Source organism: Triturus cristatus, chromosome 4_1, assembly GCF_964204655.1.
Source record: "Triturus cristatus chromosome 4_1, aTriCri1.1, whole genome shotgun sequence".
Lineage (NCBI taxonomy): Eukaryota > Metazoa > Chordata > Amphibia > Caudata > Salamandridae > Triturus > Triturus cristatus.
The window spans coordinates 1,201,528,657-1,201,549,575 of NC_140585.1; the positions used below are offsets into that span (position 1 = coordinate 1,201,528,657).

General features: G+C 42.0%; 1 protein-coding gene across 4 annotated transcripts in view; it reads right to left on the reverse strand.

The window, feature by feature from the left end:
* Positions 1–20,623, reverse strand: part of LOC146856384 (retinol dehydrogenase 16-like) — a 102,259-nt gene extending 81,636 nt beyond the window's left edge. Inside the window, exons 1-2 of one of the 4 annotated variants that reach the window (XM_085654501.1) lie at positions 20,299–20,623; positions 1,377–1,703 (exon numbers count right to left, since the gene is read on the reverse strand). In XM_085654501.1, coding sequence (XP_085510627.1) covers positions 1,377–1,703; positions 20,299–20,404 — 433 coding nt within the window. In that variant the 5' untranslated portion in view covers positions 20,405–20,623. Of the gene's footprint in view, positions 1–1,376; positions 1,704–19,658; positions 19,768–20,298 lie in introns of those variants that run through there. The other 3 variants (XM_085654503.1, XM_085654502.1, XM_085654504.1) reach the window with 3 other exon arrangements.
* Positions 20,624–20,919: the final 296 nt, after the last annotated feature.

Here is a 20,919-nt window from a genome sequence, read left to right on the forward strand (position 1 = left end):
GAGAACTTGATCAGTACGAAGCTGGATACCAAACGCCTAGAGAATTTAATGTGAGGTTCACTATATAAATACATTTACATTGGACAACTACTGATTTACATCTGTACTGAATCAGAATTTTAAGAGCAAATAGAACATTTTGCTATTAAATTCTCACATTTAGATCTTGGACACCCGATGCTTGGACTCAGGATAACTTTATAAGGAGTCACCCAATAAATTTGAAGAATAAATCAAATTAACTCCTGGATTGTGATTACAGCAAGGATTTGTTTAATGTGCAAAGGGAGTGGTCATTGGTAAGAATTAGGAAAATGAATGCCACATCATGCCACATGGAGCGGTGTAATTCTGACTCCACCTTTTCACGTCTTGACTATGCGATAGATAGTTGCCTGTAGGACCATATATTTGTGTGCTTTAATATCATTAACATAAAGTAGCGCACTTGACCCGAATACTGAAGGAGCATTCGCTGTATAATTGAGTGTGCATACTAATGAGCTACACTTTAAATTGGACTCTTGGATGATGTTAACTCCTCTATATTTCTCAGGAATCTAAAAAGGTCTATTTCGGGGAAATTTGAATATTTGGCTCAGTGCTCTGGCACATGCCTTAAGGCGAACCATATTATAATAAAGCATCGAATTCCCACACCTCCACAACAAGGACATCAACACCACTTACTGTCCCAGGGAATGGACAGGAAAAGTGGGAAGGAACAAGAAATCCAGGACAGAGTATTCAATGCTTTGCATGGGTAGTATCATGCTTCACCAAAAAGAGAAACAGAATAGGGCACATGAATACTTTGCAACTTATAGTGTGATCATTCAATCGTGCTGTTATCGATACGGAATTTCTCACACCTTGGTTCTACTGCTCTTACAACGTAAAAGTGAAAACACCACCTTCAGACCATCAGAATGAAAACATGTGTTGGCACTGCAAAACACCCACTGATATGGACCTCCACCACTTCCATTGCAAAGTATTGTAGCGAAAGCTTGCTGTGTAGACTTTATTTTGCATTCCAGGCTGCTTTGCTAGAACATTTTTGCCCCTGCTCTAAGGTATATTTGACCATATGTCAAACTCCATGGGGCCCCACTAAGTAAGTGCCTTCATGATGCCATTTGCTTTCCTATTTAACGCTACATAGCTCTTCTATACACATAAAGGATGGTAGGAAGATTGCTTGCATGGGCTAACAATGTACTAGCTTGTATTTTGTATGTTGCAACTTAGATGGCAATCTTAGAAAATCACCAACATAGTATACACTTTTAAAGAAACATAGAGAAAATCTGCGATCACACAACGTATTTATGTGGATGGATAAAAGAAACATAAGGAGATGGTATTGTACTCACCCCCTTCTCCCACTTGCTCCTTTACCCACTGAGCTGCAGCAGCCACGCTGTTGCTGTCGGTAACGTCCAGGATTACCGTCTGAAGCCTCTGGGTAGTGCTCTCCTTCAGTTGCTCCGCCCCCTTCTGCGTCAGGCATCCTGCAAGGACGCGCAACCCACGCTTGTCCAGCTTTCGCGCCAGCAGGTTCCCAAAGCCAGAGTCGCACCCAGTGATGAACACATACTTACCTGGGAGGTTCGGTATCACCTCCCTCTCCCGGTACCAGCGGAAAAGATAGTACAGGCCCAACAGGACTGGCAAGTACAGCCACATCATTGACCCTCTGCCTGGCGAAGAAGGAAAGAAGAGCAATAAAATAATTAACAATTCTCCAAACTTGTGTATACCACACAGCCTAACTTCTCGACTGACTCCTATCGTTGTAAATACTAAAGCCAAATCCATTATTGGCCAGTGTATCTTTTTCAATCATCGTTTAAATTCTACGTTTGTTTCATGAAGCACATCTTGAGTTAACACAAAAATAGAATGTGAAGTGGCTTTAAATTATTGCATATAAAAATAAATGTAACATGATTTGGGTGAACACAAGTGGATATCCATGTATCCTCCCTACTGCAGGAGTAAAGAAGAATTTAAGAGCTGATTTATTTGAGTTGGGTGGACAAGTTACTCCTTCGCACCGTGACTGATTTTGCCTTATTACAAGTACATTAAAATATAATGGACTTGTAACAAGGTGGTATATCTGTCATGTTTGTGACAGAGTAACTGTTCGCATACCTTTAAATCCGGCACTTAATCTATTGTGATATAGCATCTTTAAATATATATATTGCTCCTAAAAGCGATTGAAGATATCCTCCAAATATTATGCAACTTTATTTGGACTCTAGCAAATAGGATACAGATAGTCCTTCCACCATATTACAAGTGCCATCGGCTATAATGCGCTTTTAATACATGGACGGGGCATACTCCACGCTTGTGATTGGATTACCCAACCAGCCAGTTTCTAAATAAGGCAAGTGCATTTAATGAAACAACAATGAAAAAATAAGAAACATTTCCAAATAACAAATGTCAAGTGACCTTATTGATCCTCACCACTAAAAGATAAAAAATAAAACTTTGAGAAACTGCTGTCATAAATAGCTTAAATTAAAGTTTACATTGATTTTAAATGTGTTTCAACATGTATATGGTAACTTCTAACAACTAAACGGGTTTTAATGGAACCAGGACAGTGCATTTATTTTATGGTGCCCCTGTGTTTTTTAGATTGGTGCACTAAATAGAGATGACAGAGCCATTAGTTCCTGGTTTGCTCGTGTTCCCCATTTTGGACTGCTGTTGTTTGAGCTGGATCTGTGCTCCCGGGGTTTGGTTTTCCACTTTTGAAATGTCCATAAAATCCTCCAATTTTTGTAGTAAGCCCTGAATGCACAGTATGATCATTCAGCTAAATCTCCCCTGCAATACTATACCTGAAGCGGAGGAAATTCAGCCAGTATATTCTACTTGCTATGCTGATGTTCTTCAGTAGCCTGAGAATGTTAATTTACCTCCATACTCCAGTGTTTCAATGTTTTACATGTGTGTGTTAATTTTTAATGTAGTTGTACTTTTGAAATTTTGAATGTCCACGTTTTTCTTAATTTAGATTTTTTTAATGGTGCGCAGTAAAGTGTTTCAACTAAATTTAATAGGATGTTATTACCTGGACATTTGCATGTCAGGAATTTGAAAAAGTGTTGGCTGATTTGCCAAGGCCTGTGCACATTGTTCACATCTGCCTCTAAATAATAGTTCCCTTTTCTTAAGCAAAAAGGCTAGTTCAAAGTGCACTTTTTTTACATTAGCTTTATTTAGCCTGCATTTCGGGTGCCCTTTTGAATGATAATTTATTTTGTCTCATTTTTAAGTTGCAGCCTACCATACTGTGTGGTATGAGAAATACATCTTGTGGAGTTTACTTGGGAATGCATTTCGCCTGTCACTTGCTATAGGCTTTGTGGTTTGTAACTCACGTTTTCTTGCTTCCCATTTGCTGACTTTATTTGCTCTAGGATGTCCAGATTGAGTTCGTCCTCCCCCGTGTGAAAGACGTATTTACATTATTCTTACACAAACCCGTTTTCTGTAATAAACAGGCCTGTAAATCTTGTTATCTCATCACATTTGTTGGGCAGTCAAAGACTGAGGTCAAATGTCAGGCGCTGTCTTCCGAAGGCACTCGTTAGGTCTCGCCTGAGACAGCGCTTTAGCGCTGCTCTGGCGAGACTTATAGTAAGCGAGTTTTGGAAGTGCAAACAAGTGCTTTCAGGCCTCCAAATACAGTGCATGTGCGCCGGGCACGCGCACCATTTGGCAGCCTGAAAGCACTCGTTTTCTTTCACTTTCTTTCACTTTCGCGCCCGCACGGCCGCTTTGATGTTTGATCGCGATCACTTTCACATTCGCAGCCGCACGGCCGCCTCCCTTCCTCCCTCCATGAATGCCTCTCCTTTACTCATTGAGTCTTAATATTCAGTTGTAGTCTTGTTGCAGAGTGAATTTTATATACGTTTTTCCTTCCAGCAAGGAACCAATTTCGACAACGCCCGTAGATTTCTACACAAATAGTTTAGCTGCTTCTAGACTTGCTGTGCTCATACACGTTTTAAAGTAACTAGAAAATGTACATGCTGCTGAGTAAATCGCATTTATATCTGTCTGCAAAGCAAGGCGGCGGGTGTTTTTGAGACATTATTTGAGGCTATATTGAAAAGAAGCTCCCAACCCCCCTCCCCCAAACGTATTGACCAAGCTACGTGCCAGACATTACGCACACTGTTTTCATCACTTAGGGTGCTGCTCGAGTTACCGAGTTCAGATCCGTGCTTGGTGAACGCATAACCGTGCACAAGGTGACTTTTGTTTGCAGGATTTATAATCCACCACAGTGTGTTCGTGTTTATGCAGTTTTCTTTCAATCATTGTCGTTTTCTTCTTTTATCTCCTCTATTTTCGTATTAATGTCTAGTGTTCACCCCTTTCCTCTCGCGGTATAATTGTCTGTTCTTAACCAGCCCTCTTCCATCTTTAGTTCTACGTTCTATTTCTTTTCACTAGAAAATGTACATGCTGCTGAGTAAATCGCATTTATATCTATGTCTGCAAAGCAAGGCGGCGGGTGTTTTTGAGACATTATTTGAGGCTATATTGAAAAGAAGCTCCCAACCCCCCTCCCCCAAACGTATTGACCAAGCTACGCGCCAGACATTACGCACACTGTTTTAATCACTTAGGGTGCTGCTCGAGTTACCGAGTTCAGATCCGTGCTTGGTGAACGCATAACCGTGCACAAGGTGACTTTTGTCTGCAGGATTTATAATCCACCACAGTGTGTTCGCGTTTATGCAGTTTTCTTTCAGTCATTGTCGTTTTCTTCTTTTATCTCCTCTATTTTCGTATTAATGTCTCGTGTTCACCCCTTTCCTCTTGCGGTATAATTGTCTGTTCTTATCCAGCTCTCTTCCATCTTTAGTTCTACGTTCTATTTCTTTTCATCTCCCATTGTTTGTGCGCTTTGTACGTTTTTTTGCTTCATATTTTGTGTGTTCTGTTTCTCTTTTTTTGTTCCCCCTTTCTAACTTAGACTGTTTCAGCCATGCGAACCAGAACTCGATGGAAACCATCTGTGTCATCCTGGAATGCGCTCCCCCGCCCCCAAGCGCGCTCGCCACGCTCCGCCGGGCTTGTCTTTTTTTGTCGTTTTTTTAAAAAACTTTAAGCGCGAGGCGCGCATGCGGCTAATGCTTGTTTTCCTGTGTATCAACGCCCAACTACTTGCAATCCCCTTTCTCATGCATTACCTACAGCGACATCATAGCCTTGCCTCCCCGGCACATTTTCTGTTGTCTACCCAGCTATCTGATTTAAATTCAAGATGCCGTAGTTGTTTTTGAGAGACTCGTGCAACCTCCAGACCCTCTCGTAGAGGACAAACACCCTTATCTTTGCCTAATGCTGAGCTGACAAGATGACAGAACAATCACTTCTGACGCCATTCCCCTTTGGGTGGGTTTAGTCATACAATGAGTCAGTCAGATAAAATCTTATTTTCCCGATTAAACAGTTTTTTCAAGCAGCACACACCAAATTGCATGAAATGTTCTACCTCTCTGTCTTTCTGAGTCTCTCACTTTCACTTTCTCTATGTCCATCTCTCTATCTGACTCTCTTTCTCTTTCGGTTTCACCCCTTTCCCTCTGTGTCTCCCTCTTTCTCCCTCCCTGTCTCTTTCATCTATTTCTCTCTTTGCTCTACTCTATTTCTGTCTTTCTCTTCCCATTCCCTTGAGCCTCGCTCTCTCTCTTGCACTCTCCCTGTTCCCATCTCTTCATCTCTCTTTCTACTACTCTGCCTTCCTCTCTGTCTCTTTCTTATTTCTCCCTCTGTTTCTTTTCACCTCTCTATATATATATCTAGTTCTCTCGATATGTATAATATCTATCTCAGTCTTTCTCTGTCTCTATATCGCTGAACCTATTTCTCTCTCGCTCCCTCTGTCTGTCTCTGTCTGCCTCTTACTCTGTGTCTCTGAGTTTCCCTGTGCCCCTCCTTCCTTTCTCTTAATATATTTTCTCTCTCTCTCTCTGTTTGTTTTCCTCTCCTCCTCTCCCCTTTTCTCTGACAATTTCTTAGTTTCTCTTTCTCACTGAGTCTCTCTGGGTCTCTTTTTGTCGCTGTGTTTTTCTCACACTCTCTCTTTCTCCCTGTCTTCATTTCTGGCATTCTGCTACTTAAGCCGACTCCTGCCTGCATCTCTCACACCAAACAGGGTATCTCTCTTGTGGGCATTTGCCAGTGGGACTGAACAGAGTTTTTAAGTGATCTCTGGTCCGCCAGCCATTCAGACGATACCGCGGTATTGTCAGAGAGGTGAGAATTGGGCCTCTGGCTGAGTTCAAAGTTCCGCGGTAATCTGAGCTGCGCGTTTCATCTAATTAGACCAGGCATTCTTCTCTGCCTGGGGCTGCAGGGTTCCCATTTCATGGAGCAAACTGATTCTTGCATGTACTTTTAGCATGGTTGTTTCAGATAAATTGTTGCGAACCGCACCGAAGATCTGTATGTAGGGGACAGAAAACATGGTCAACTTTCAATAATGTAAAGAGGGGCAGCGGCCCCACTACGTTTACATATACACCAGAAGATGAGTCTGCAGCCTGCACCTTCGAGGTGGCTGCTCACAGTGACTTCAAACATGCGCACCACAGCCTAAGACTCCCCCTCTAACAAGCATTTGCAATGCAATAGGTCTCGCAGTTATACGAGTTTGAGCTATTGGCATTATAAATGACAGTGCCTTTTATTTATGTTTAAAAAAAAAAAACTTAAATAAAAAGCATTGTCATTTACAATGCCAATAGCTCAAACTCCTATAAATGCGAGACCTATTGCATTTGCAATGCAATAGGTCTCGCACTTGCAAAAGTGTAAGCTATTGGCATTGTTCATGACAATGCCTTTATCTATTTTATTAAAAAAACACATAAATAAATGCCATTATCATTTACAATGCCAATAGCTAGTGTTGCATTATTATTAGCAATACCAACTGCTCACACTTTTATAATGCGAGACCTATTGCATTGCAAATGCTTGTTTTTCATGTTACTGAAACCTTTCCTCTTCCTCTTGTTGCTAAGGTACCTCTGTATCTGTCAGAAAACCTTTGATTTTTTGGTACATGGAACGCCTATTTATGGTTTCATTTTGCCACAGAAGCATGGTAAATTTGACAGTATGTGTTCATGCCATGTATGCTTCATTGCATGTTTTAAACCCATTTTTTGTCATTGTTTAATTTGAATTGTGTGTTCATATTGGACTGTATGCCAAGATTGCAGTAGTTTTTTAAATTAGGTTTTCACCATTTGGTTGTTGGTGAGAGCAGAAAGTACAGATATAATTACATGTGATACATTCAAAGAGATGGTGGCATAATGGCAAACTAGTAAGTTTATCAACCGGGTTGGTGCCTCTGAAAGGCTGATAGGTGTCCTATGTCAGACTCATTAAATATGACTGACTCACTCTAGCCCATTTGACTGTTCCACAAATCACAGATCAGTTTATGTGCCAGGGTGGATGTGAGTACATCTATGCAGATTGATGCTGAGCTGCTGGGTTTATAGCACAATGACATAGCATACCACAGAAAGCTGTCTTAAAGTTTCACATCAGTGTCTCCACAAAAGGTGTTCCTCACCATAAAGCAGTTTGTCGAGAGACAGTGATTTGTTTGAGGGCTGTCCACAAAGAAGCCTTAATTCACCCATTTCCTTCATGTCTCCTTGCAGTGACGAAGCTACATCGCTCTTGGCAACTGTCATTACATATGCCATAGAGTTCTCACATTTCAGCAAAGGGACTCGTACAAATTGTTTTTTAGATCAATGCAGATGTGCAAGAACCACAAACAGAATCCTACAGAGTTGTGCGCAGTATGCTGTGATTAAAAGTCAACTCCTGAAAATGTAAAATATATGCCTTTATTTATTTATCTGGAACAGGGCTTTGTATTCTGAATGTACGCGCATACCTATTAAGGACATGCCTTTCTATAATATGTATTTAGCCAACCAGAAACACTCAAAAGATTTATTCGAACAATTCAGGGATCAACCTCTGTTGTTTTTTTGAGCAAAACATCGAGCAAAAACCTCACCACTGAATATCTAAGAGCCTATTCGTTTACATGCTAGTAGCCTGTTTAATGGCATAGATTTGCTCGCTCAATGAAAACAAGCATTGGCAAAGCCAGTAGGTCTCACCTATGCGAGATCTATTGGCTTTGTCAATGTTTTTTGTCCATACTGTACAGCAGTACTTGCTTCAATGTGCAGCATGGCTGAAAGTGTAAAAAAAAGGTGCTATAACGCTGTCAACGCTGGCTGTATCATAAAGCTTTTTTTCTTTACTTTCAGGCATGTTACAAAATGGCTAAGAAACATTGGCAAAGCCAATTAATTTCACATAGGCGAGACCTATTGGCTTTGCCAATTCTTTATAAAGCTGCTGTTATAAAGTGTTTAATTGACATTGTAGCATTGCAGTGGCCACGATTTGAGCACTCGGTTAGGTGATTGTTTTTATTGTTTCCTTCACCTTTAATGATAATAACATGCATTGCACAACTGAAAGATTTATTAGAAGAAGGGCCAAATATGTGAACTTTTTTAATGGAATTTTTTCATTGAATGCATGAGCTGGCCACTTTTATTGGCAGCATGTTTTGTTTTATTTTTGTGGCCTGTTCTGCAATAAAAAAAATAAACATAATTTAACCACAGCATCTGCGTGTGTAGGGTGAATATGAAAAAAAGCTTGACAGCTCTTGAGTTTTTGTTTTCCCCCCGGCCTGCTGTTGCAGCTGAGGCCAGAGTCGAAACAAGTGAGAGATGAGGCATGACCACCTTTATGAATGACTGTCAGGGAATGCCCCAGTTACTTACCGGCAATCTTCATTACTCCGAGTCCTGCTCTTCCTGGATGCAGCCCCCCCTCCCGCCCGGGCATGGCGGTTAACTATGTTGTTTTTTGACGTGGTATGTTACAGGAAGTTTGTTAGTTACTTCCTTTTGTGGTGGCTCCTGGGTAAAGGGCCGTCTTGGTGGGAACTTTTTGGGTTTCAGCTAGAGAATTGGTTCTGCCAGAAAGGAGAACTATCTAAAGCGCAATGGCTGCATCCAGGAAGACAGGCAAGGAGGTAATGAACTTTCAAATCCCACTAAACCTTTCACCGTGAGGCCACTGCACCGCCCTACATTCTTCAAGACTGATCTGCCAGGACCAAAACATTTCAGCCATGCATACTCACAATCCTAAAGCATGCCCTAATTCAGCTATTGTAATGAATTGGTATGCCAACCGCACTCCTTTGACACTTTATGAGATAAATCTTTTGAACTGATTCAATTGTAATCAGAATGTGCTGTTGAGATCTTGCGGTCCAGCCTAAGACCTGTGTGAGAATAATGTAATGTGTGTGCAGAAACCAGTCTGTACTCTCTCTCAACGCACTAGTGTATAGTCCCTAAGGTTTCAATCCCTAGTAAATAACAATAAACATATAAACCAAAATCTTTGTCTCGTTATATCATAACTCAATGACATTTATTATCTACATTCTTTCAATCTTCTTTTGTCTTTGTAGATTCCAATGTGCAACTTTAAACATAGCATATTACATCATATGCAAAATAACTTTGTTCATAATGCATGTGTTTCATAAAAGAACGGCCCAATGCATTTCGGGAAAGGTCCCTTCTTCAGGGGCTTCTAGAGTTCTTTAAACCTCCTACTGGAACAGTAAATTCAGCAAATTGTAACCAAATGTTTAAAGAGAATGCCATGTTATCAACACAAAATATCAACCTAATGATATTTGTGCTTGCTCACACTATCATCCGTGCGTGATATTGGTGCTCATGCTATTGGAAAGTGTGACACTAAAAGTGTGAATTGTGCCAAACGGGTGAATTATTCGAAGAGAAACAAGAAGCAAAGATTTTTGTGCTCTTAAATATGGAGTTTCACGTAAAAAACGCATTGTATTTGAAGACTAGATATTACCCTAAGTAGTGTGAAAGAATACCCCGAGCGATGTCTATACATTATAAAAACAGTGCATGACGTTGTTGATCTACGCAGTGAATTGTGTTCTGTGAAAAGCGCGTGAATCACAGAATTGCTAAGTACCGATGTATGGGTTAAAAAATAAAAACATAAGCAACTACTCTAATTACCTGCTCTGTGTAAATTGCTGAAGCTTATTTTGCAGGTAAACGAGTGTGACGATGTGAAATCAAAAAAAAAAATACGGATGTCAAACGAAAAGTGAAACGGCAAAAAGCGTTTTATGTCAAAACGATATTCCGATGACCTACTTACAAGTTCAAAACCACTGAAACATTAGCCAGGTGAACAATAGATACCGAAGCTTTCTGTAAAAGTAAAAAAATCTTTTTTAGAGAAACAAAGCTTTCTACGAAATCATGATACAAAAGGATGTCTAATTTTAACTAAGATTTACCTAACAAGTGCAAGAGTGGTCAATCGTTGTAGTCCCGTCCATGGCTGCCGTGTATGTGTCGGCTGGTATACGAGAAATGCCAATTAAGAGTGTACGTACTTCCTCGTTATCCGTCGCGTTTAGTGTTACGTAAAACGTATCTAGTCACGTGATACATGAAAGAGTTTTTGAACAAACTTTATTGTTATTGCTCATACACTACCTCATGTGTATGAAGTTAGAATCACGTGACATCTGCATTGTACTGCCACGTAAAAATAATTGACTGTGAAGCAAAAATACGACGTGTCCACGATCGGTGATAGTAAGAGTATAAAAATATATAAAAATATATTGAACAGAGAGCAGAAATGTTCCAATTGTGAATTCCATCGTAGTGGGATGTGAAGATATTACAAGTAATCTAAGTAACAGGTGAAGGTAAAAGCTAAAACGAAAGTGGGTGCAAGCACAGATATACAATTCATGTGTGAGCATTACAATGTTGAAGATGCCACAATAGTAACTGATAGGGTATCACAGTAACTGAAAAAGTATCACAGCAACATGTATATCAACATGTCTGATTTATAGAAAGCAAAGCATTTCATAGTGATCATTCAACCCTTTAGGAATGATGGTGTTAAGATATTTTATCCAAAATGTCTCTCTTTGAGCCAGTTTGGTAGTAATATCTATACTGCCAATGTTAGTGATTTGTTCCAAGATGGTAAATCTTAATTGAGGTATACTGTGTTTTGTGTCTGCCCGATATGTTGCTAAACATGAGTGAGGATTATGGTTGCGTATTCGGCTTTTGTGCTCGATAATACGAGTTTCGATTCTCCGCGCGGTCCTTCCTACGTATACCAATCCACATGGAAAACGTATTGCATATATGACACGCTCAGTATTGCAATCTGCATTGTATTTCAGTTTGATGGGTTTGCCTGTGTGAGGATGATGAAAGATATTCCCAAGTATAACGTTGCTGCACTGTCCACAGTTGAAGCATTTCCTCATGCCTTTCAATGTTTGAGACACTTGAGTACGTCTGGGTTTGAGGAGCTCTCTCAAATTTTTGGACCGTGTATGTGCAACAAGTGGTTTCCCAGTGAATACCTTCTCAAAGTCAGGTTCCTGTTCAATAATTGCCCATGTTTTTAAAATTATTTTCTTGATTTTCACAGCTTCCACCGAATGTTTTATTACCAACACTTCTCGTGCATTTTTGGATTTCGGTTGATTATTCAATAGATCTTCCCGATTCTTGGTGTGTACAAGTTGTTTTGCGTTTTCCAAGATGTCTGCTGGATAGCCTGTTAACTGGTATCTTGCTGTTTGTTCTTGAATCAGAGTCTCAGATTCCTCCGAGTTAGACGTAATTCTTTTCATTCTGATGAATTGAGAAACCGGCAGATGCCTCTTCAACGAAAAAGGATGGAAACTAGAAAAATGTAGAGCGCTATTTTAAAATGCCCTGATCTTGTTGTAGCTGGCTGTTTAGTATGCTCCATTCTACAGTTTCTAGCCCTTCCCCATGTGGGATCGATGTGTACAAAGATACCACATCGATGGTACATAACAACATTTCATTGTTGAGTAGGTGCTTGATGTTATCAAGTTTAATCAAACAATCCCTTGTGTCCTTTACATATGAACACCATGTTTGGACTAGAGGTTGTAGATGATAATCAATGTATTGACCTATGGGTTCATGTATGGATCCGCATCCAGCAACAATGGGGCAGAATGGAGGATTAATTGCGTTTTTATGCATTTTCGGTAACATGTACAAATGTGGCACTTGGGGGTTAGTAGATGTTAAGTAACGTTTGATGTTCTCCGTGATCACACCCATGTTTAGTGCATGGTTTAAAATTTGTTCCAGGATCTTCTCACATTCCTTAGTGGGGTCTGATGTAAACGGAATATAAGTATCAGTATCTTGTACATGCTCCTGCACCTTGAGATTATAAAATGTTTTATCCATAACAACTATGGCTACACCCTTATCCGCTGGCTGGAATATCATACTGGTATCCTCATTAAGTGATCTTAAGATTCGTTGTTCACGTGAGTTAAGATTGATGTGTTTGGATCGACCATAGTGTATGTGCTGTAAATCTTTTTTGACTAGGAGTTCAAATGTGTCCAAGCTTTTGGGCGAGATAGGCGCCATAAAATTGCTTTTAGGGCGGAATCTTTCTTGTGTCTCAATAGGTGTTGATGTGGTAGGACATGCATGAAAAAACCATCTGAGACGCAATTTACGTAGAAATTTGAACAACGCGATTTCAGTCTCCAATGCATTGGATTTATATGTGGGTATAAAGGACAAGCCTTTACTGAGTACTGCTATTTCCTATTGCTTTAAGACTCTATGAGATATGTGCATCACTAAGTTACAGTCTTCTTGGGATTCCGTTGTGGCCTGGAGGTTTCTGTGTTTTTTTTTTACTTTTCCCCTTCTTGTTCGTTGTCCGGTGGGTGGTTCGAGGCCCGTCCCTGTTCCAAAAAAGACTGTTTGGCGCTACTTTATGTGCCTTCTCCGCTATGTACGCCTGGATGATGTGCGTGCTGGTGGTCTCTGCAAAGATAAGTCTTGGTCATTTGCGATACTTTCTTCAGAAGAGTTTACTCCTGGTTTTCTAAAAAATCTCTTTTGGGCATATGCTTCTGCCTATGTATATACTTCATCAAGTTTATAATCAATGGTATCGCGTTTGAATTTTCGTAATTTGCGATCATGAACTTCCTTTGCATGTTGATCTCTGCATAAATCTGTTTGGAGATTTCCTCTTGAAGAGTCTGGATTTCTGTGGATAATTCCCCCAAAATATTCGATAACTCCTCAATAATCAATAGAATTAAATCCAGTGAACATTTGTTCAGAATAGCGTATCAGCGTGTCATAAAAGATTTGTTAAATTTAAATAACATTGGTTTAAGGGCGATCCGGAGTCCCCTAGGTATCCTTTTGACCTTGTGATACTCTATCAGGGTTGTGGCATGCAGGCGTTGATTTATTTATTTTCGCATGGTATATTCAAGTGGTCTAAGTGATTGTTGAACTGTTCCAGGAGTGGTACTGAATGATCTGGCTTCACGTATAAGTGAATAGATGCTTTCCGCGTCTTCTGATGAATATACTTTAGTGTCGGCTTGATTCCCTGTGAGATCCGCTATCTCTTTGAAAGACATAATTAGGCCTGCTTTGTACTTTTCGAGCCAATCACATTTCGAAGCAGTGATAAAAGTTTTATCACCTGGCTGATGTGTCCTTGTACTTTATCACTGACGCAGGCTCAGACACATACTGATGTTACCTTGAGGCACAGCAGGAAGCTCCACCAGCCCGGGTTGTGCTGAGATGTCACTATTGCCTTGCAAAAATTAAAATCACAAGGTACGATAAGCGAGAACGGATTGCAAACTCGACTTTTTACACCCAGAACATTTCCCTGCTGGATGCTAGTTCAGAATAGTTTTTATAAGGCATATAGGTATATAACCTCTTCAACACAGCCACACTCATGCTTCTTGAAACCCAGATCAACGTGAAAAAAAAACTCTGTGCCTGTGATGAAAGAGTCATGTTCATTTTCCTCTGTAAACAGCTGGTGATTTTGAGTTCCTATGCATTCAAGCGAAGCTTCCCTGGACAGCATCAAGGGGCGAACCCTTTAAATTAGACTGGGGTTTCTTTCAGAGACTACATTTTCTGACCAATGTGTTTGTTTAGTGAGGAAGACTACTTTCTTTCGGGTTCTGTATCTATAGATGGTTTACACGCAAGTATGCCTGTGGTTCCAAGCTAACCTGTGTTTTCCAAATATGGAAATTGTTAAGTATAGGTTCCTTTTTGTTATTGGTTCCAAAATTTGTTTTGGTTGTCAAGTTGCTATTTCCTTTGAGCAGGTTCTGTTGCAAAGCAGTAAGGGTGTGGATGACCAATTCCCAAGTCAATGCTGGTGCTCCTGTCACCTTTTCCACGGAGAGAATACTGTTCTCTGCTGAGTCGGGGGGAGGGGTTTGTCTGGTAATGCCAAACTCTAAAACAAAAATAAGCCTGTTGCACGAGACAGGAGTGTAGTTTGGAGTTTGGGGAGTCCAGACTATTTTGAACTACTAGAACATTTATGGAAAACTAATAAGAAACACAAATGATGAACATGACGGGTATTACGACAGGGCTTAAGTGAAAAATGCAGGAATATAATTAATCTATATAGAGGAAATTGTTGAAGCATTTAGCTGAAAGAAGAGGTAATATAACGCCTTGGTGAAACCAGATGACCAGAAGATACTGAACTGGAAGAAAGGAGTCAAGGTGCAATTTAGGTACTTGCGGATTACATGAAAAGATGTTTCCCGCAGCTCACCCGGGAGACGACTATGTGGTGTGAGCAAACAGGAACACTATTAAGATATTTTGTGAAAATATTATTATTTTTTAGCCTGTTACACGCATTGTTTGGACTGAAGAGTTTGGAGAGGGACAACTGAGTAAGCAAACATCAACAACGAAAAGAGGAAAATAAACTGACCAGACATTTTGGGGTGTGCAGGTCCATACATGGGAAAGGAGGAGCTTACGGTTAGGGCGGGAAAGTTCCTTTGCGACAGGCTTTTTTCCATTGTGCAAGATGTCAGCCAACCAGGTGGTGCAGAGGTTTATGCTTGATTTGGGATTGGAAGATTTGAGGAGATTACACCTTATTTCAGACTTGACAGGTTAGAACAAAAGAGGTTTGTGGGAAGGGAAGGGAAGAAGACCAGTAGACCATTGAATTGGTTGGTCAGTGAAACAGATCAGAAGGGGTGGTGCTGGTAGGCCCAAGAGCTGGACTTTCACAAGGTCAAGCAGATGCGGCTATTTGGCCCAGGCTCTGCTGTTTTCACCGCTTCGCACTGCTGCTCCTAAATGTATTTATGTATCAGATTTTGCGAGATATACATGAAAATGTAGGAAACATCAGACCCACTGGTTGGGGCCACATGTTTGCGCTGCCTCCATAGGTATCCTTCGTTATTGTTATTTTTTCTATTATTTTGAGCATGTGCTCATGCTGCCAGAAAACCGGAAAGGGCCTCTCATTACATTTGTTACCTGGGTCTACAAAATGTTTCTGACAGGCTTGCCCAAGAGGGAGAGAATTTGTATGCAATGGAAAGTTTGATGTACTAAATTAGTTACAGTAGTGTTTTTAAAGCAGTGGGTCACTGAAATTAGGTTTGCATATTCACACCTGTCATATAAAACATTTTTTACACACTGCACCTGTTCTTTAATGACTTTCCTGTCATCCAGGGTACCACGTCTAGACTCTATGCAGCAATACACTGGAACATCCTTAGTACGCTGTGGGATCTGGGTGGTTCATATGTAGCCTGTCCAAGGGCAAAGCTGCATTGGCCAGGCCCTCATCACTTCATTTGCAATTCTATCATTGTCACCACTTAGAAAGACGGATATTTTGATGTCAATGCCAGTGGAAATAAAACAAGCATTGGCAAAGCCAATAGGTCTCGGAAGTCCCAGAGCTATTGGCTTTGTCAATGTCTTTTTAGCCATGTTGCATAGCAGCACGGCTGATGTTCCGCATGGCCAAAAGTCATGGAAAAAAGCTCTCTGGCGCGGCCAACTTAGTTCTGCACATGAAAAACATCTTGTTCACCTGTATCACATTCATACATGTCAACATTTTTAAGTGAGAAGTGTGCGATTTTGAAAAGAAAAATCGGGAGAATGTAGTTTACCAACTGACATATATTGAAGCAGAGGCATTTTAGACGGGAGACGGATACAACAAATCATTTTTGGCTTCAAAAATCGGGAGACATCCACCTGAATTGCCTCTGTTGTCATATATGCATTTATTATTCACCTCAAAAGCGTTGCACGTTATGTTTAATGGAAATACAGGCTGATTGAAGCCTCATACAGCAGTCAAACTTAAGACTTTGTGTTTAACACGACAACAAGCACACCGATGAGAACACTTCAGTTCTGCTTAGTAGCAACTTGCTTTTATGCTTATCCAAAACCATCTTATTTGCAGATATCTCCTTTTAGTATACCTCTTGCTGTGCTGCACCTCTACTAATCAGCCCAAAGCAGAGTCCCTTCAGCTGATATGCTTTCCAAACCTTCAGGTCTTTGCATGACCCAGTCTGCGATAGAACGCGTGCCCGGTCATGAGGATGGACCCGGGAAACATTAACTGCTCCCAAATGTGCATATATTGGTCACGATTGTAATTAAAACCATTTTAAAGATTTTTTATTTTTTTTGCACTCCAGCCACCTAGTGTAGGGTGACCAGGCGTCCGGGATTTGCCCGGACCATGCCGGGTTTTCACCAGTTGTCCTAGCAGATTTCGGTGAAATTGGCTCATGTCCCGGTTTTGTGAGAGGGTAAACTGAAAACAGTAAGAGACACTTTTTTAAATGTTTCAAAGCAGGGCTAGTAAGCAGCTGTTACGAGTAAGCAATTTAATTAACAGTTATGAGGCTGGTTTTAAAAATTACATTTTATTTATTTTCTTAGTGCTTCTTCTGTGATTCTATGAGGATGAGGGCTGTCATTCATTGCCACTTTATTGGTACAAATTTGTAGTTCTTCCTCTATGTTTTTGGGTCACAAGATCTGGTCACCTTAACATAGTATTAATCAAAATGTGGCCCCAATTATGTTTCAAGTGCAAAGGAGAGGGTGTGACATAAAGGCCAACGTTGCCGAATTTTGAGCTGGGGTTCCAGGTTCGAGCCTCGGCGTTGGCTCAACATTCTGTGACTCTGGGTAAATCATTTAATCTCCACATGCCTGCCAAGCAGGCCCGGCTCCAGGAATTTGTATTTGGGTGGGCCAAGGGTGCATTTGGGTGGGCCACTGTGGGCTCGATTTGTTGCATATATGTCTAGGCAGGCCTGCTTCCGGGCCCTCCTTTATCTCTTCTCAAGTCTTACAAGGTCCAGTAAAACGCACTCTTTTCCAAATCTCTTTCTAAATAATATCACTCTCAAAAAGTGTTTTTTCCATGTAATGTTCCTTTGATGGGAAGAGGAGGTTTCTGAGGTGGGAGTATCAGGCAAGTGACACTTCTTGGGCTCCCTCTGTGTGTAACTTCAGGGAGAATCCCTCTTCATTACTACCTCCACCTGAACCCGGACTCTGCAGCACACTCCCTTACAGGCTTGATTATCCACTACTCCTCTCCAGTGCACCTTATCTCACAGCTGACCTTGGGCCCCAGCCCTATATCAGGCACCATCGGGCTCCACTTTAATTTTTCCTGGTAAAAACTTTAGTAAAATCACCTTCAAACTTAAAACATTGAATATAGCAGTAAATATAATTAGCACGCACTTTAAAGTATGTTCCACAGTAGCCCTTATGACTTGACTGCTAATTAAATAAACAAAAGCAGAAAAACCATGACAGGGTTGGCTTTAGCGCTGATGCGAAAGTCTTTTTTGGCGCCGCACCAATAACCTCTTTCTCCATAAATACCTTTACTACCACCTTCCACCAGTGCCCCTCATCCCTCCATGGCCCCCCTATTGACCTCCTCCTCAGATTCCCTCACTGCCACACGCCACAAGTGCCCCTCATCTCCCCATAGCCCCTCCCCCTCATGACCTGCTCCTCGGATTCCCTCACTGCCACCCTCCACCAGTGCCCCTCATCTCTCCGTAGCCCCTCCCCCTCATGACCTCCTCCTCAGACTCTCTCACTACCACCCTCCACCAGTCCCTCATCTCTCTCTAGGTCCCCCTCAACCCCATGACCTCTTCCTCAGATTCCCGCACTGCCACCCTCCAACAGTGCCCCTCATTGCTCCGTAACCCCTCCCCCTATTAACCTCCTCTCGGATTCCGTCACTGCCAACCTCCACCAGTGCCCCTCATGTCTCCGTAACCCCTCCCCCTCATCACCTCCTCCTCAGACTCCCTCACTACCACCCTCCACCAGTGCCTAATCTCTCCCTAGGTCCCCCTCAACCCCATGACCTCTTCCTCGGATTCCCACACTGCCACCCTCCAACAGTGACCCTCATCGCTCCATAGCCCCTCCCCCTATTGACCTCCTCTCGGATTCCCTCAATGCCACCCTCCAACAGTGCCCCTCATCGCTTCATAGCCCCTCCCCTATTGACCTCCTCTCGGATTCCCTCAATGCCACCCTCAAACAGTGCCCCTTATCTTTACATTGCCCCTCTCTCATATGCATTTCATTTGTTTTATAGTGCTACTCATATCAGTGTAGTGTGTGTCAGTACTTTACACCAGGCACACATTATACAGAGACAACGAATCATACAAGTATGTAAATCAGTCTACAGGGAATGTCACATAAACCAATGAGGATTACAAGGTGTATGAATCACATGCCATCCATACTGGTGAGCAGTATATTTTAAGAGGGTTTGGTCTGGAGAAGCACAAACTCAGGATTTAAAGAGTACTCCAGTGGTTGGGGGTTGGCTTTACTGATAAAAATGTATATCTGCCCAAACATACTAATTTTAGCAACATTAGAATAATGAAAGACTGAGGAAGTTCTAACTATATCACAAAACAAAAAAAGCGAAGTTCTAACTATACTATTCAGGTTTGCATGCAGCTTTTTGATGACAGTTCATTGGTCCCTGTCCTATGTTAGGATTGTAAGTTCTGAACTGCAAGTAACACAAGGATCTCTGTGACAAAGGCAGTAACTAACCCACTGAGCTAGCCACATAAAAAACAGTTCATCTGCATTTAAAAACTACTAACAAATTATTGCTCTCCAGCAGGATCATTAATCACCAGTTATCTGGGCATTTTTTTATTGTTCTATTGTTGACCTGCATCGGCCATGATAATGATAAAAACTGTTTAAATGAAGCACACACGAAGTATGTGTCCTGCTGGGCCTGTGCAGATTTTAAAAAGAAAAACAAATAGTAACACATTCTCTTATCTGCTCCATTAGTCAAACTTTGTGTCACAGCCTGGTGTGATAAGCAGCTGCAGGGGTTAGGAAAGGTGAATCAGAATAAACAAACTTTTCTCCTGCAGCTGCATAGAAAAAGAAATATACATGCAGCAGAACAGTAGGCAAAGGTTACCAGTGCCAAAGAAAGGATTGTCACCTTTCGCCATGCCCCTAGTGGAGATGAAGGGGTGAAAAAATAAAGCCTCGTAAACATGTAAATGGTCTGTGAAGTACCTGTGAAGTACTCTGGTGCGGCTGCGATAATCTCGGAAACTGTCTGTCTCTGTGTGTGGGCGCCCGCCGGGAAGCTGTCTCAGCCGGGCTAGTACACACGACTGGAGGGGGGGGGGGGGGGGGGTGTTGGTTGAGCGAAATGGCGTTGCGCGCCTGCCTTCAAGCCCTCACTGCGAGGGCCAAAGCTCATGTTTGGGTGGGCCAGGCTCATGTTTAGGTGGGCCTGGCCCACCCGCTCGAACCAGGCCTGCTGCCAAGAAAAAAAAACCTGAATAAACTAACTGGTGCTCAATGTAAAGCGCCCCAATAGCCTTGGGTCGAGTTCGCGCTATATAATCTGCAAACAAAAAAGTGCAAAACACCACAATAGTGCCGGAGTTTCCTTGTGCACATCGTAAAACACAGGCGCCCTGAGTCACTTTACTGATAAAAAGTAAAGATAGCGCCGCCGCATGCTTCACAACAATCACAAAGCGAAATAGCATAGCAGCAAACTCGGAGGCAACGACCCGAGTCGGCACGCGCTCGCTGTGTTTTGTGACGCTGTGTGCCTCCCTATAATGTCCTTCTGTCCCCAACGAAATGCAAGAAGGACGAGACGCCGGCCAGCACTCGGCAATCTGTGGAGAATGTATCGTACCTGCTGCGTGCCTCTGAACCTCAATGCCTCGCGCTGTAGCCTTGAGACCCGCCGCCCCTCCTTCAGGCTTAACCAAATAGTCCGCACACTGGAAAAGATCAGTCATCCAACACCCTGGCACACCAGCAGCAAGGGCCTTCTTTTGGCCACTGTGCCGTTAACTGGCGTTTTAGCCAGGAGCGCGTAATGGGCGTGAGCAGCGTCGAACCAGCGCAACCAGTTAATCTTCTCCGACCTCAAGAAGGCTTACTCGTGCACCCCAGCGGTTAGCAAGGGAGCGTGCGCGGATGTGGCGGTGGGGGTAAGGGAGACGCTGCTGTTGTTTGCCAAATATTCCAGAACAGCCTAGACACACAAAAAACCAAGTTATGCAACGTTGTTTTGCCTGAGGTTGTAACTCTGTGAGTGAGACTGAGTGAACCTCAGGTCAGATCCGACGCCGAAGCTAATGCCCAAAGTTGCCCATTATGCCACATCCTCTCTGCAGTGGACAAGGAAAGGAGTCCGGGGTCTAAGATTCTAATCTGTGAATGGATCCTTTACTGGTATTATTTATGGCAGTTTTTTTTTCCATTTCACTGAAGATCCGTCATTGCCATCTAGTACTTCAGCCTAAGTATG